Source organism: Monodelphis domestica, chromosome 1, assembly GCF_027887165.1.
Source record: "Monodelphis domestica isolate mMonDom1 chromosome 1, mMonDom1.pri, whole genome shotgun sequence".
Classification (NCBI taxonomy): Eukaryota; Metazoa; Chordata; class Mammalia; order Didelphimorphia; family Didelphidae; genus Monodelphis; species Monodelphis domestica.
The window spans coordinates 119,341,474-119,358,529 of NC_077227.1; the positions used below are offsets into that span (position 1 = coordinate 119,341,474).

General features: G+C 34.9%; 2 protein-coding genes across 9 annotated transcripts in view; one reads left to right on the top strand and one right to left on the bottom strand.

Moving 5' to 3' along the window:
• SAXO2 (stabilizer of axonemal microtubules 2) overlaps positions 1-17,056 on the bottom strand; it is a 123,958-nt gene that overhangs the window by 57,044 nt on the left and 49,858 nt on the right. The window lies entirely within an intron of this gene.
• The window catches only part of EFL1 (elongation factor like GTPase 1), a 278,731-nt gene that overhangs the window by 16,645 nt on the left and 245,030 nt on the right, over positions 1-17,056 (top strand). For both annotated transcript variants that reach the window (XR_460442.3, XM_001362562.4), the window contains exons 5-7: positions 4,916-5,049; positions 6,144-6,281; positions 7,200-7,414. Coding sequence is in view for 1 of the 2 variants with exons in the window: in XM_001362562.4 (XP_001362599.1) it covers positions 4,916-5,049; positions 6,144-6,281; positions 7,200-7,414 (487 nt within the window). In the remaining variant the exon portion in view is untranslated. The remainder of the gene's footprint in view (positions 1-4,915; positions 5,050-6,143; positions 6,282-7,199; positions 7,415-17,056) is intronic.

Below are 17,056 nucleotides of genomic sequence, written 5' to 3' on the forward strand. Positions count from 1 at the left end.
AATTCTAAAGGCTAGACTGGGAAATTAGGTTGTTACTTGTAAAACCTTTCTTGCTTTTACTGAGTTGCTGGGCAACTAGTTCTTACTGTCCTGTTTGCCTATCATTTCCTACTTTAACAGAAGGAAAGAAATGTTCTCTATGTGCAGTTCTTACTTCCTTTTCCTTACTTAAGAGGTTTTATCCAAGATTGTTGCATTGTAGCCAGAATGATGTATTTCAATAGGGAAACTTTGAGATAAAAAATATGGACCTGCATTGCTTTCTTCAGATATTTTGTTTTCACACTTTAAAATTAAGGAAAGAGGTAACTAACTTCCTAGTGTCTTCTTAAAAATGAAGGCAAAAGTCAAAGATGAATGGGACTACCTCTTCTCAGTAGACATGATTGAATGAATGACAAAGTAGGAGGCCTGGGGACACAAATACAAAAATCAAGACCATCCCCTCCTTCAAGGAACCTACATTCTAAAAAAACCCCGATGGCCAGGAAAAGTGATTTGGTCTGGAAAATATGATTTGGGTAATTGATTTGGTAGTCCTTTCCTGGAATGGTAGCATTGACTTAATTATTTTGCCTAGAGATAGAAAGGAGTGAGTATAGGACATTATGCGCAGAAAGTGTACAGTGCAGGGGGATTTCTAGGACATGCTGCATATGGCGAGCTCTCACCAATCAATCAGTTAAATCAGCAGCATCAAGGGTATGGGGTAGGAATTGGGGCAGCTGATATCAGGGTCTAAGGCAGGTTGGAGTGAAGCTACCTGGCAGAGAGGTGGGTCTACATGGCATAGGCTAGATATGAAGAGCTATTACCAAGAGAAACCCAGAGCATTGAGGAAAATTGATCTGTTCACTTCTATATAAGAAAAGCCCTCTTTGTTGGATCTGTGTCTGCTTAATGAATAGTGGTGGTAAATTTTTTAGTAATTTCACCTCATTTGAAATAGAGAGCTTTCACTTCATCATTTTACTGGTCACAGGGAATATCTTTTGGCTGGTCCTTGTGACACATGAGCACTTAACCTCTGAAAGACTGGAGGATTCCTGGGGGAAAGTGAGAGATTCTTTCCTCTTAACAATTTTTTTGATAGGAATGGAGAGTCTTATCTGGATATAGCCTTTGGGTACAGTAGTTTTCCCCTCCCTATCTCAGCTTTTTTCCTTTTGCCTAGAATTTTAAAATAGCCTTTATTGCTTGTGATTAGCTTGTTCCTTTCTAATAGAGAAGTTTTCTGAAGTGGTACAGTCAATAGAGGGCAGAGATATTTTTCTGAAGGCTGTAGCAGGAGTTAATGCAATCAGATCTTAATTCTCAGGGTGTTGTTAGAAACCCTAACACACTTGGCTTAGTTTAAAATTTTGGCTCCCCCAAAATGTGGTCTTCTGGATTATTTGTTTTAAACTAGCTACTGTAGAAGAGAAGATAAATGGTCTGGTTACTAACAAATATAGTATCTGTGTGTGTGTGTGTGTGTGTGTGTGTGTGTTTTCATTAGGGGAATGAGGGAAGATGAGAAAGAACAAGCATTTATCAAGAACTTTTGTATCAGGCATGGTGCTAAGCATTTTATAAATATTATCTCATTTAATCTTTTACCTTCTTAGTATCAATTCTAAGACAGAAAATCAGCAAGGGCTACACAGTAGGGGTTAAATGACTTTGCCCAGGGTCACACAACTAAGAAGTATGTGAGGCCAGGTTTGAATCCAGGTTCTCCTTACTCCAACCCAGACACTATCTGCTGAGCTACCTGGCTGTTCTCATTTGATCTTTACAATAACCCTGGGAAGTAGGTACTATTATCCTGATTTTACAGTTGAGGAAACGGATTCAGGGAGAGGTTAAGTGACTTAGTGACCTGGGTAACAAGACAGTGTCTTGTACTCAGATTTACCTGACTCAAGGCCCAGTATGTTTATCTCCCTCTTATATACCATGCCACAAGCCTGCCCCTAGGCATGAATTTAACATAAAGTTATTTAGTTTTCTCTTATTTGAGGAGGAATTCAATGGATTGAACATTGGATGAGGAATTCTAGTCCAAGACCATCACTAGTTGGGAGAACTTGTTGAGGAAGTCACTTAACTTTTAATCATTCCTTTATGTGGGTGACTTTTAAAATAATTTATTTTCTGTGATTTCTCCCCCCAAACTCCATTATATTTCCAACAGTTTGTACACACCTCTCCTCAAATTCAAAATGTCTAAAACAAAATTAGCATTGTGCCTCTCCACTTTTTTATTTCCCCAAACCCCAAATTAATCCCACTCCATCCAAACAACTGTCAGCCCCCTTCCTCCCAACTTCCCCCTTTCAGTTAATGGCACTATTTTTTCAGTTTTCAAACTTGAGTTTTTGGCTATCAACATCGTCTCCTTTCTACCTCATTCTTATGGCCAATTTGTAATCAAATTTTATAGATTCCACTCCTATGGTATTTTTCATATCCTTCTGTGGTTCCTGTTGCTTCCAGAATAAAATCCATACTGCTCAGCATGATCCTCATGAAGCTCCTTCTACAGTTTGGCTCCTAGCTGTCTTTCTGACCTTCTTTCCCAGCACTCCCTTATGTGAACCTTATTCTGCAGCTCAGCCAACCTTGGATTATGAACTGCTCCTGCTGTGTCCTTTGCTTGTATTCTTCTCTACCTCTGCCATGCTGTTTCTCCTTGCTAGAATTCTCTCTTTTCTGGTTGTTTGTCATCAAGTTTTGCCCATCAGCCCTACCTCCCCAAGCATTCTGTCATGTTCTCCTATGTACTTGTGATCTGTTTTCCTTCAAAATTTCTTAAGTATTTTGTATGCTCCTCTTGTGATATTTATCATATTCTTCTTTATATTGAAGGCATTTGTGTATACATCTTTATTTGTTCTATACAGGTATAAATTCCTTTAAGGGTAAAGGACTATGTTTTACTAATTTTTATCTATTTTAAAGCCCCTGACACTATACTTTTCATGCAAAGGATTACCCAATAAATATTTGTTGAGTTCAAGAAACAATTCTAAAACTAGTTCCTTCATCTATAAAACAAAAAAATTGGACTAGTCCCCTTAAGCATCTATTCTATCAAATCTGTGCAGTGTGATCATGAAATAATGAGATTGGGTTTGGGGTGATTTGTGGAATTAGTTTCATTTAACAGCAATTCATATTTGTATTTGTGCTCTCACTTTTTAAGAAGTTCACAGACTGTTCATACATATTCACTATATTCACTATTTATAGATGAGGTTGTATGTTGTTTCTCTTAAGTCTAACATCTCCATGCAAAGAGTTCCCATTATCTTTACTAGTAAAGTATTAACTCATTTTTCTGTGAAACTCTGAAAATCCTACCACATATTTCTTCATAATAATACTGTGGCTAGTTACCGAATAAAACCTTTCTATCTCAAGTCCACTAGGAATTTCTAAGAATTTTGGTAATTTGTTGGCAAGAGAAAGATGGCCCTTGAAGACTAAATTTTTTAAAAATTATATGTATCACATAAATGTAATAAGAAATATGGACAAAATAACATAACATAAAGTAAATAGAAATATAACTTATGTTTTACCATGCTCATCTTATGATGTTTTTTTGTTATGCTTTGTTATGATTATGTTCAGTAATGTTCAATATATTTATATATATGGTATATGTGCTTTATATGTTATAATGCAGAATAGTTTCTAGAATTTTAAGCTCTGTAAAGCAATCTGGATGGCATTTATTTTTTGTTATTTCTAAATAATATGAAAAGAGTTTTTTTATGAATTTAGCTAAAATAAAATAAATTAGATAGAAAAGAATTATATCAAAGATGGTTTAAAGTGAATGAACAAACCTAAAATACCTCCTTGTGATTGATTATAGACACAAGAGGCTTGAGTATGAAAGAGATCAGTTTCACAAGCCATCTGTGAAAAAAAGTTACATCTTTGGTCTTTCAATAAAATCCTGTGGTTTTTCCTTTTGAAAGGAAACTCCTGAGAAATTAAATTGAGAAAGCAGGGTGATATTGAAGAACCCTCAATTGGGAATTAAGAAATTTGAGTTCTTTCATTTTTCCCACTAACCAGCTTTTGATTGGGCATATGATATGACCTCTCCTAGCTAGACCTTACTTTCCTCATTTGTAAGAGCAGAGGCTGAGACTAGATAATCTTGAAGGGCCTCATCTTGTCTTAAAACTATGATTGTGTGAATCTATGATTTTATCTCATAAAAAAACTTTTATTTGGAGATAGTGCTGGCTATCAGTTATGGCACAAGAATCGAGAGTAATGTTTTAGTTTTAGTTTTTTTCACAGATTTGCACAGGCACTACTTTTTTTTTTTTACACTAAGCATTTGGAGCCCTAATGCTTAATTATGTCCCAAGGACAAATGTGAGAATTGGCAATATGAAACTTGTTCATAAAGTCAACTTTTAAAAATATGATTCTTGTCTCAAGTGTTGGGCCCTGGAAGCCTGAAACTACCCTAAGGTTTTAAGCTTCAACTTTGCTGTTTTAGAATGTTTTCTCTCAGAATCTTGGTAGGATAAGAATTTCAACCTATCTCTGCATCCCCTTTCCTTTCCAGTTTATCATGACCATTGAAGTTGTGAGGGACTTCAGGCTTTTAAGTTAGATTTGTTGGAATGTCATGTAGTGACTTGCCCCTTATGGACTTCTAAATAGATGGGAAGAGATCACCCCATTTACTTCATTCTACTAAGAATTAGAAGTCCTTAATTTGGAAGTATGGATAATAGAACTGAACTTGGTGTGGGGAAAGATCCCGGGGTTCTGATGTAGGATTTTCTGTGAAATTCCTTCATCAGTGTGGAATTTCTTTGCTTTTGTGACTTAAGCACATCTGCTGAAATTCTCTACTCTGCACTTTTTAAGATTGTGTATGTTTTTTAAAACTTAATTTCAGATGATCAGGAATACCTCATTAATCTAATAGACTCTCCAGGACATGTGGATTTCTCCTCAGAAGTATCAACTGCCGTTCGAATTTGTGATGGCTGTATCATTGTGGTGGATGCTGTGGAAGGAGTCTGTCCACAGGTGATGTACAATGAAAAATTACAGCACTTACTAGTAGTAACTCACATTTATGTAAGACATTAAAGGTTACAAAGCATTTTCTTAACAACTCTGTGAGCAAAGAGTACACATTTTTGCAAGCCCAGTTTTTACAGATGAAGTAACTGAAGCCCAGAGTGGTTACTATGCCCATAGTCCCAGAGCTAATAGTGTTGTCAGTCAGCAGATGTTTGAACTGGACTCTTCTGACACCAAGCCCAGGGCTCCTTTTACTACCCCACAGCTACTTAAGTCTGCTTTAAACTCTTGCCTGAGGATTAGCACAGTTTGATTTTAGCATTGAGTTTGAGGTAATAGTAGAAATTTGAGCTATTTTTCTGTTCCTACTGCTTAATCCATTTCTCTTTTCATAGTTATTCTCTAGCTTTCCCATGGGGTTTTCTGTATTCACTATAACTCCTTCGGTGATTTCTAGCAATTAATTCTGCCCTGCTTGTCTTCTCTCTTTTCTTGTTCTCTTTCAGTCTACAATTTCAGTCAGCAAAACTTGTCTTCTTTGGTTTCATGCACTTAGTCCCTTGCTTTGATTGTCCTTTTGCATCAGGACAATAATCTTACAATTAGATTTCAGTTCAGAACCTGCTTCTGCTACTACTGCTACAAAAAATTGAGAGGAATTAATAGTATTGTCTGCTTTGCAGGCTGTTGTGCGTATCAAACAAGGTGATTCATACAAAAGTACTTTGTTAATTGCAAAGCATTTTATCAGTGTGAGTAGCTCTTATTAATAATGGAATATATCCCTAACCCCCTCTCCCCAAATTTGTCACTCCTAATTTTAGCTCAGTACTGTAGTAGTAGAATTAGGAATAAGACAATTAGGTATTGCTAAATAAATAAGTTTCCACTTCAGGAGAATTTTCATGATTAAACCAGTTCCATTTTTCTGACCTTTCCAGCAAGTATCTAATAAATGTTAATAAATGTTATGTGAAATGGATTGTGATCATATTGGATGAAGCATATTGATTATTTTGCATTGAAGATTTAAAATTTTCTTAATATGGTTAATTCTCTCATGCCATAAGCTGTATTTGTGTTTGTTTTTCTGTTAGACACAAGCAGTTCTTCGACAAGCCTGGCTAGAAAACATCCGCCCAGTTCTAGTGATCAATAAAATAGATCGTTTGATAGTGGAACTGAAATTCACACCTCTGGAAGCATATTCTCACCTGAAGAATATCTTAGAACAGGTACCATGTAAAATTATAACTTTGTTTTCAAATTGGGGAGGTCATAGGAAAGTTTTAAGAGGAACAATCCTTGGGGTAAAAATTGGTATGCTAGATGGGATAACTTCTGGAAAATTGAATGAAGTTTTCTTCTCAAAAGATCTGAATTTTTAATATGTTGTAGACATCCACAAAGGGAAAAATGAGTTCAGATTCACTTTCTAAAAAACTATGTAACTATTTGGACCTGTGCCTCCCAGTAATGGAGGGATGCATGGGTCTGGGGGAGGGTAACTGGTGGGAAAATTGACCGTGAGTCCCTTAAAATACATTTTAAGATGTATTTGTATCCCTAGAACTTAAGCACAATGCTTCATATATAGTAAGTAATTAAATAAACAATTATTCCTTCATTAAACACTTTCAAGTTTGCTGTGCAAAAGTCAAAGTGATCAAAACTGAACCACATCCAAAAAAATCATATTAAAAAAAAAAATCCTCTACTGTCTGTAGCCATAGCTCATCAATTTAAAAACAATATGACTCTAGTGAAGCAATGCTTTTGTGCTGTCAAGGTTATCAACATGTGTTGTTATTTAAGTATGTTGGGAAATAAAAATGAAAATTAGCTAGAGGGTTTGACAGTGTTTATTTGTTTGCATTAAAATCACAAAGTTGACCTTTCAGAATACTTTTGGTTTACTTTGGACAATTTTAACTTGATTATATCTTATTTGAAGTAAGGTCAGAAATATCTTTGATAAGATAAGTTAGTCATACATTTTTCTTCATGAATTGAATATGAATTGACAGCAACCTTTTGTTACTTGAAGAGGTAGCTACCTGGAGGCAGGAAGTATGTACCCCACAGTGGCTATCCCACAGTGGCCATCTCTTACCATCTGGATGACATTTTTGCATTTTACCTGTCTTCCCTAGATTAATGCACTCACTGGGACTCTTTTTACTTCTAAAGTCTTAGAAGAATGGTCCAAAAGAGAAACCGAAACCCAAGCGAGTTCAGATTCTGTACCAGGAGAGCAAGTTTATGACTGGAGTGCAGGCTTGGAGCATACAGATGATTCTCACCTTTACTTCTCACCAGATCAGGGAAATGTGATATTTACAAGTGCAATAGATGGATGGGGCTTTGGGTAAGTCTGTTTGAATCCAATAGAGATTATAGTCATAAGAAAAATAAAAGACTTTTCAACACCACTGTTGGTTTTATATTTTCTGCCATACCAAAAGGCAATATGGCGTAGTAGAAAGAGTGATAAGAGGTCTTATTGGAATATAGGCCCTGAATATTAGGTGTGCATCCATGGGTAAGTCAGGTCATATCTCTGGGGCTCAGTTTCTTAATTTGCAAAATGAAAATACTGTTGTACCTAAGAGAGTTGTAAAATGTGAAACGATGAGGCACTATATACCAATCATAATTGTTACTACATACCATCATTGATATTATTATGCTATCAATGAATACTTTTTCATTACTTCTGTGATAGAGAATAGTTTATTCTCCTTGGACTCTTTCTCAGTTTCTTTGTAATAAGCTTTTGTTTACCCAACATAGGAGAGTTACATGGATAGACCAAAATGAATGGTTGTCCAGAAATACTTTATATTTGGTTTTGTAATGCATCTTACAACTTGGTATAAGCCAAGTGGTAATGCATTTTGAGTTCTTATGTTTTCTTCAGCCAGATAGTAGTCAAATTAAATTATAAAGAATACAGTGCTTGAACACCTAACATGTGCAAGGTGAAATTAATAATTCAATGTAAATGCTTTTTCTGGTCTCATACTATTTGGCCTCTATGTCTTGACCTTCATTGTATTCTGTTTATCCTCTAGAATAGGTTTAGTGACTAAGTTGTTTTTAATTTTGTCCATCGTCCCTTCAAGTTCCCATACCACACCTTCCCAAACATTGTAGCCATCTAAAAAAAGTTCCAACAAAACTCAAGCCATCTTCTAACACAAGAATGCATGCAAAAATATTGAAGAGCTTGTAGGGAAAAAACACCTTCCTGGGTTCAAAGCATTTCTTTTCCCTTGGCTAGTTTATTTTATCTAGTTTTATTATCTGTTTTATCTAGTCTTAAACGAGTCCTAAAATGCCATTACATAAAAATGATTTGTATTTCCTGTGGAATTTCTTAAAAAGGGACTTTACTAGACTTAAATTAGTTTACCTTACTAGGGCACATACCAATTGATAATAGTATGGGGATTGAGAAGAGTAGAATGAGAATAGCAAGACATGAATACCAGAGAAACCAAGTGTGAAAATAATTTTTAGCAGACAATCCAGAAAATATATAATCTTCATATGGATAATTCAGGGTTAATTCTATGAACTTCCTCCAAGTTTTTAGACTTTTTCCATTACTATGAAAATTGAAGAGTTAGGCAAAAGTAGGGATCTCTTAAGATTATGTACCAAACTAGGTAATATAGCCATTATTATACTGTTTAATTTTTGAGAAGCTATTTGAATAGATAGCAATTTTTTTTACTTTTTGTCTTCAATAAAACCGGTTATTTAGAATCAGCATAGAATATGAATAGAATTCTTATCTCTAAGTTAGGAAAATTTAGGTTAAAGTTACGCTTTTGATAGATACTAACTCTGTGATCCTGACTTGTCACATCATTTCTCAGTGCCTGTGAACAACTCTTTAATACTTTACTGAGTAGAAATGCATTGATAAAGGGTACTCTCACCAGAATTTCCTTTTACTAGTGAAAGTACAATTTTGAAATCTTCCCCTTGCTCCAATTTGACTGGTAGTTTAGGGAGATTTTAATTCTGCTTTGCAATTATGCCTCAAAGAATGAAAGAAAAAAAGGGAATTTCCAAAAGAATGAAAAAAAGTCATGGGTGGTACTGTTATTATTAAAAACAACAACAAAAATAACCCAAGGAAGTATTAGCGTTATGAAACCAAATGCTTACTTTTTCATCTCTTTATGAGGATAAGTATGCATTCAAGAGCACCTGTGATTGAAATGAGAAAGGACCCAGCAGAGATTCTGTAGACAGTTTTCTCCAGCAAACTGTGTGTTTTTGGATACATAGTTGATTAAGAAGTATCCTACATGCCTTAAATGTACAGTCTCTCTGTTTCCTACATATAGAATTCCCTGCTCTTACTACAAGGTGGAGCTCAAGCAACAATATTTTTGCATTAAGCTTTTCCAAATCCCCTCAAATATTTGTGCTTCCTCCATTCCAGTTACCTTGTACTTAGTTATATTTATTCATTTTATCTTTATGCTGCATGGCTTAAATATATATGGATAAATTCTTGTTTTTCCCATTAGAATGTAATCTCCTTGTGAGTAGGATTATTTTATTCTTTGTACTAGTATCCCTAGGACCTGGCACCAGTGTTTGGCACATAATAGGTTTATAGGTTTTTAATAAACACTTGCTGGATGTTTCCTATTTACCACCATTCCAGGTTGTTATTGGATTGCTATTATTAGATACATCGTTGTTACATAAAAAGACCTAATGGCAGATTTTTTGGGGAATGGGTTCCTAAAACATTTTGAATTTTTAAAAAGCCCTTACCTTTTGTCTTAGACCCAATCCTGTGTATTGGTTTCAAGACAGAAGAGTGTTAAGGGCTAGGCAATGTTGGTGGTGACTTGCCGAGGGTCATATAATTTTGAAGTACCTGAGTCTGTATTTGAAATTAGGACCTTCCATCTCTCGGCCTGGCTTTCAATCCATTGAGCCACCTCGCTGCCCCCATGTTTTGTATCTTAATAGAATGCAATATTTATTCCCTTACTGGAAAATCTCTATTCTGTAATATATTCAGAAGTTGTTGGTTCATTTAATGATTTGTGAGTAGTCTACCAACTGACCACAAGATGGAGATCTTGTCTTTTTCTTTCAAGGTTACTATTAATATTTCATCAAATTATTTAGTTGAAATCTCTTCACTTACAAATTAGTAAAGATTATTTTGTCAGGGAGGTTGATGGGTAGAGAAAGGACAAAAAGAGGATGTCTATCTCATTAAATGTAGTTGACTTATCTCTTTGAGCTCATTTTCTTTTTTTACCAATAAAAATAAATATCAATCAGGAATTCTACCTAGTTAAATATCAGTCTTGGATAAGTTATATTGCCCACTTTCAAAGAAACTCATATTTGATCTGGCAGCAAGGTTTTGAATGGAGGTTTCTAAAATCTGATCACTGGGAGAAAGTTTAAAAAAAAAAGGGTACAAAATAATTGGAATTTGAATTCTTATTTGAAATCCCACTCAAAGAAAATATCAGTGGACAACTTCATTGAGACTTTGGCAGGAAACTGCCAACTTCAAATCAAATTAAGGGGAAAAAAAGCAAGTTATAGCTTGTGTTAAGAGGTTATTAAAAAAATAGACACCAGCTTAACAGGTACCTCATATGGCAGTTTGCCATGAGAGCTGCCAGCAAGAATGACAAGGTGCCAAGACTCTCTTTCCTGCATGTATGTAGAGCAATGGAAATTTTTTTGCAGTGACCAGATCATGTCCAGAACTTTATGTTTCTCTGTTGCTAGGTTTCAGATTTATGTGAACAAAATTGCCCTTTAAGAGTAGAAAGGTGAAAGGGCCCTAGGAACTATTCTTCATAGGTTAACAGGAATAATGAAACATTCTTTGAAAGAAGTGTCTTTCTGGGAAAATCAGTTCTATTCAGTTTTAAAAGTTTCTCTCATTCAACTACTATGTGCCTGGCACTATCCTGGACACAAAACTAAAAATGAAACAATTGTCATTCTCAAGGAGCTTGTATGTCTACCATGAACTATAATACCTGTGTTCAGTAGAATAGGAACATAAGAAAAATGATTGGTGGGGGAAATCCAGGTTGATGCTTCTATTGTCAGTATAAATCTTCCAAGTTCAAATATAGGAGCAAGCTACAACACAAGAAGAACGGCAGTAGAGAGAGCCAAGATTTACAAGAGATATTTGAGGAGACCCAACAATAAAACCTATGGTTTTTGGTTACATAAGTACATACATGCAAAAAATAATAATAACAAACCAGGGACTAACCATCCCAATGGAAAAAGAAGAATATTTGACCTAATAAGCAATGTATTCCTAAGAGAAGGTAGAATGTGATTAATGTGAATGTGGACATAGTATAATCTGATTTAAAAGATATAGTACTATATATATTTTTTTAATTTAAAATTTTATTTTTGCGTCCAAGTCTCTGCCTGCACTCCCTCCCTTATCCATTGAGAAGGCAAGAAAATAGCATATTTTTAAAAGATATATTTATATGAGGAAATCTAGCAACTATAGAATATGGTGAGAAGTTAACTGGAGTGCGAATCAGTGGAGGAAAAAACAAGTTTGTATTCTTGTGAGTGTGTTTTATAGGCAATCTGAATAGGAGAAAATAGATGAGTTTAGGAAATCACATCAGACTGGGATTGAATTGTAGAGATAGGAACTTAAGTTATCAGGACATTTGCTGAACTCAATGATCTAAATAAATTTTTATATGCCCTTGTCATTTTACTTTTTTAAAAAATCAAGGTAGTGACCAAGGCATCTGCTTACTCTGTAGCTGATTCTGACCAGCAAGTGTCTTTGGAAATAGAACTGATGAGAATCCTAAGAGAAAATGACCATTCCATGCTAGAGAGTTAATGCATATAGTCTGATGTGCAGTATAGATTTAGAGGAAAACAGACTTTAGAGAATAGAATAAGAACAGAAAACAGAAAAAGAAGATTTCACGATCTCATTTTAGAGGAAAAAATGAGAATCATGAAGATAAAAAAGAGAGAATTAAGAAGGAAAAGGAGTTGCTAAAGATGACCATGTAGCTGTATAGGGAACTTATCCATAGAATTATGTTTATAATAGGTAACTGATGCACAAAAGCATGTATAGAAAATTGTAGCAAAGGAGAGTATAATAGATGGTGAATACAAGTGTTTGTAAGAGTAATATCTTCAAACCCAGAATTAACCAAGGCTAGTTGGTAAGAGGTCATAATAATGTAGAGGGTTTTTTACATATATCTGGGGGCAAAAGGTCAAAGATAGTGCCACTGCTAGAGATGGATGGGATGATAATGCACAATGGAGAGAAGGCTACAGTTACAATAAAATCATTGTTTTAGAGCTATGGGGGTCCTTAGAAGTCAGAGTTCAGCTCCTTCATTTAATGGATGAGGAAACTCAGGCTTTCTGGGGACCCTGTTAAATGGAGTTGTACACTAGATTGACTGATGCCTAAATGGTATCAGATTTGTTCTGTTTTAAGTCCAACTCCCTCATTTTACAAACCACGAAACCAAGGATTCTCAAGGGGCATTTAAATGTCTCAGGTGTTTTAATGGCTGTCATCTAGACTATGGTTTAGACTTGTTCTGTCTTACCTCAGAGGGCAAAACTAATAACAGTGAGTGGAGATTGAGACAGATTTAGAGTTGTTGTAGTGGAAAAACTTCCAAATGATTCACACTGTTTAATGTTGATTAGGCTACCTAGGAGGGAGTTTTTATTCATTAGAAGTTTTCAAACAAAGACTGTGTTCACCTATCCAAGATGTAAAGAAGATTCCATTTTGGCTATACAGTAAATTGAACTGTTTGTCCTCTGTGGCTTCTTACAATATCATGATTCACTCATAAGCTGTGTTGTTACTTTTATTAAACATTCCTTGATATCAATCATAGTGTGCTTTTAAAAATTAGGCATGTATATATACATAATATATGTGTTTGTACATGCATATACACACATGTAGATATATTTTAATAACATAATTTTTATAACACAATTTTACATATACTTTAAAATACCATTTAAGTAGAATTGTTCAAGGAATGGGGTCTTATTAATTGAGAATCATTTCCCTTCAACTCAGAGCAGCTGATTTAGAGTTGGCATAGTAGAAAAACTTTCAAATGATTCAAACTAATGTTAATTAGGCTACTTTGGAGAGAGGGAGTATATTCATTAAAAGTTTCCAGAGACTGTATATTCAGCTGACAAATTTTTGACTTGGCTTATTGGCAGTTTCATCTTTGAGAAGATAGAGGATGAGATGATGGTGTTGCTACTTTGATCTTAATTCTATCTGGCAAAGGAGGACTTCTAGAAATGTGACAGTGATAGAAACCTTGGGAAATAATGGCCATGCCATTTAAAATTCATAATTACAAAGAAAGGGAAGTTATGATTATTTGACATGACCATATACTTTGGTGGAAAAAAAAATAGGGACATGAGTCTGGTTAGAACTTTTGAAAGACAACATTTTCCCAGAGTATCAGAGGGCCCTCCAAATGAAATTTTGGCAGTATGATTGAAAATTATCCCTATGAGGGAAAAATTGAAGAAAGTTATATAAAATAATCAGTTTTGTGTTGCATAAAATTTGCTTAGGTTTAGAAAGGCCTTGTATGAAAGATTGAATAGAGTATAAATCCAAATCAAATAATGAATGGATTGAACCCATAATAATAGCATCAAAATTAACAAAGATTTGCCCAAAATACCAAAGACAGATATAAAATCCTTTTTATTATATTTGGAGCAAGAAGAGCAAGGAAAAGATTGGTTAGAGGAGATGATGTAATATTAACAGATGACAGAAGGCAAAACTGCTTATCTTCTGTTGTTCTGTGTTCTCCTATTAGGAGAAAGAGCTTGCAACTTGAAAAGAGTAGGAGGAAAAAAAAATCTTAAAGATGGAATTGAAGCCCAAGAATGGTTTAGGAGATAAGAGCACTAGGTAGTAGATAATATTAAATGAGTTAGAGTCTTCTGGACCCAGACAGATCATATCTCAGGATACCTGTACATGTTATCATAGAACCCCCATTAGTAATCTGGAAAAATAATCTTGAGTGGGAGAGGTGTCAGAGAACTAGAGACAGACAAATATTGTCAAAATGGATGAAAAGGTAGATACTAGAAACTTGATGGTTAAGTGTTGTGTTGCTCTTTAGCAAAAGTCTATATTAGATTATTAAATCAGATGGAAAACAATGTAAATATTCAGAAAAGAACAAAGTGATGAGCGTACTGAGAAGAAATCACATACATCTAATATAATTTCCTATTATGTTAAGATGACTAGACTGGTAGATTGGGAATGTCACAAACATAGTTTATCTTGATTTTAGCAAGACATTTGACAGTCTCTTATAATACTGCTGAACAAGATGGAGAAAGTGTGGGGAATGATAGTACCATCAGGCAGATTTGCAGTAAATTAAAATGTAGATTTAAGGTAGCTCCAATGAATGAAGTTAATCAGAATTTCACCCTTGAAAAAGAAGTCTATAGTTTGGCACAGGGTTTGTTCTTGTTATTAGACATTTTTAAAAGTGATGCAGAGGAAGACATGGAAGTCATATGTCACAAATTTACAAATATCGCTAGCCTAGGAGAAGTACCTAATATGATAGATAACAGAATCAAGACTCTTGATCTTGATAGTCTAGAATGATGGAATGAATCCAATAAAATAAAGCTTTACAGAGGTAAATCTAACATCTTTCAATTATGCTTAACATTTTAGTTGGACAAATAAGAGAATTAGAACCATCTAAAATGACAGCATTTCCCTTGAGAAGGATGTTTGTTCAATATCAATAAGCAGTACAATGTGTAGTCTCTGGTCACTTTAAACTATGGTGTTTCAGTCATAGAAAATGGCATTCCCACTGTACTTTGTTTTAGTTGGATCTTTGAGTTACGTTGTTTAGATCTGGGCTACGTTTTGAGAAGATGATGACAGACAGGAATATGTTCTGAAGATAGTAATAATAATAACCAAGTTAGTGAAAGCTCTTAAAACCATATCATATGAAGAATTATTGAAAGACTTGAGAATGTTTGGCTTGAAGAAGTTACTACTTAGGTGAGGTATAATGGTTGTCCTCTGGTATTTAAAGGAAAGTTTTTTGGAAGAAAAATGACATTTATTGTGAGTTAGGCTAGAGGATGGAAGTTATTGGGAGGCATGCATCTGGAAGCAGAAGACCTAGAGATCCCTCTTCTTATACTTACCAATTTAGTCTTTCTGTGATGAATCGGGATCCTATAGTGCCTTAGGGGGATTCTTATAAATAGTGATGATCATGACACTGTATTTTGGTGTAGGAATAAAAGATTAGACTGAATCTCTTGAACCAAACATTGACCCTAGAATTCTATAGGAATATTTATTAGTTTGTTTTTCTACAATTTATGTCTTGTGTGTGTGTGTGTGTGTGTGTGTGTGTGTGTGTGTGTGTGTGTGTGTGTGTGTTTTAATAAGCAGTGACTTTCTTGAGTTAAGGGAAGAGGCAAGGGGTAGCTTTAGAAATGAATATCATGTGAAAACAAAAAGTATCAGTGAAAATAAGATTTTTAAAGAGGGAAGTGCATACAAGGAGGTCTAACTAAAGTGAGTCTCTTTACTGTAAGTTGATTAAAGATAGATTTGGAAATAATTTTAATAAATTGGGTAGTATAGCAATAGAGTCCCTAGCGTCAGGAAGACTTGAGTTCAAATTTGCCTTGGATTCTTCTTCAATTGTGAAATGAAGATAATTATAGCATTGGTTGTGAGAATTAAATGAGATAATATTTTAAAGTGCCTGAAACATAGTAGATACTTTAAATAAATGCTTATTCATTTTCCTTTCCTTCGATATGGGTAGGGACCAGATTTCTTTAAGTTTCATTATCACCCTGAACATCTACAGTGATTCTATTTCTCCTCACTAGTGCTGCCTCTTCCTTTCTTTAGTTGATTCCCAACCCCTTCCATTTCTCCTTATTTATCACTAAACTTAAAGAATAAGACCAGGGGGCAGCTGGGTGGCTCAGTGGATTGAGAGTCAGGCCTAGAGATGGGAGGTCCTGGGTTCAAATATGGCCTCAGACACTTACTAGCTGTGTGACCCTGGGCAAGTCACTTGACCCCCATTGCCTAGCCCTTACCACTCTTCTGCCTTGGAGCCAATACACAGTATTGACTCCAAGGAAGGTAAGGGTTTAAAAAAAAAAAAAAAGAAGAATAAGACCAGTTAGCTGGTTAGCAAACCAACAAGCATTAAGTGCCTATGTGTCAGGAGATAAAAATCGGCCACTGTCAAGATTTCTTGACAAGAGACTTTGCTTTAAAAAAAAAAATCTTTTCTCATATCTTGAGATTATAATTTATAATTTGTTTTATGTGCCTTGTCTAGTATTCAGTAGAATTGTACAATTGGTTATGGTCTACAAGTCAATAATAGGATTATTAGATAGGCCACTCTTCTCAGAGGAAAAAGAGAATTTTTGTTTTTAATGCTAACTAATCTCCAAAAAAGTCTAGATTTCATAGAACAAGATAAAAACATTCAAACTAGAAAAAGCCTTAGATTGTATGCTCCAAAAGGCATAATAAGAGTACTAGACTTGGATTGAGGATAACTTGAATCCATATCCTCTCTCAGGTACTTATTTAACTGGGTGACTCTTAGGCAAGTCAATAAACTTCTCAACTTCAGTTTCTTCATCTATAAAATTTTGTTGCTCACTTGCTTTTCAGTCTTGATCCCATTTGAGGTTTTCTTGGTAAAAATATTAGAGTGGTTTGCCATTTGCTTTTCCACCCCATTTTGCAGATTAAGAATTGAGGCAAACAAGGAAGTAATTTGCCCAGCTCAAGTGCTTTGAGGCCAGATGTGAACTAAGGAAGATGAGTCTTCCTGACTCTTAAGTCTAGCACTACTATCTACTTTGCTACCTAGCTGCCCCTGATACCAGGAATGGTAAT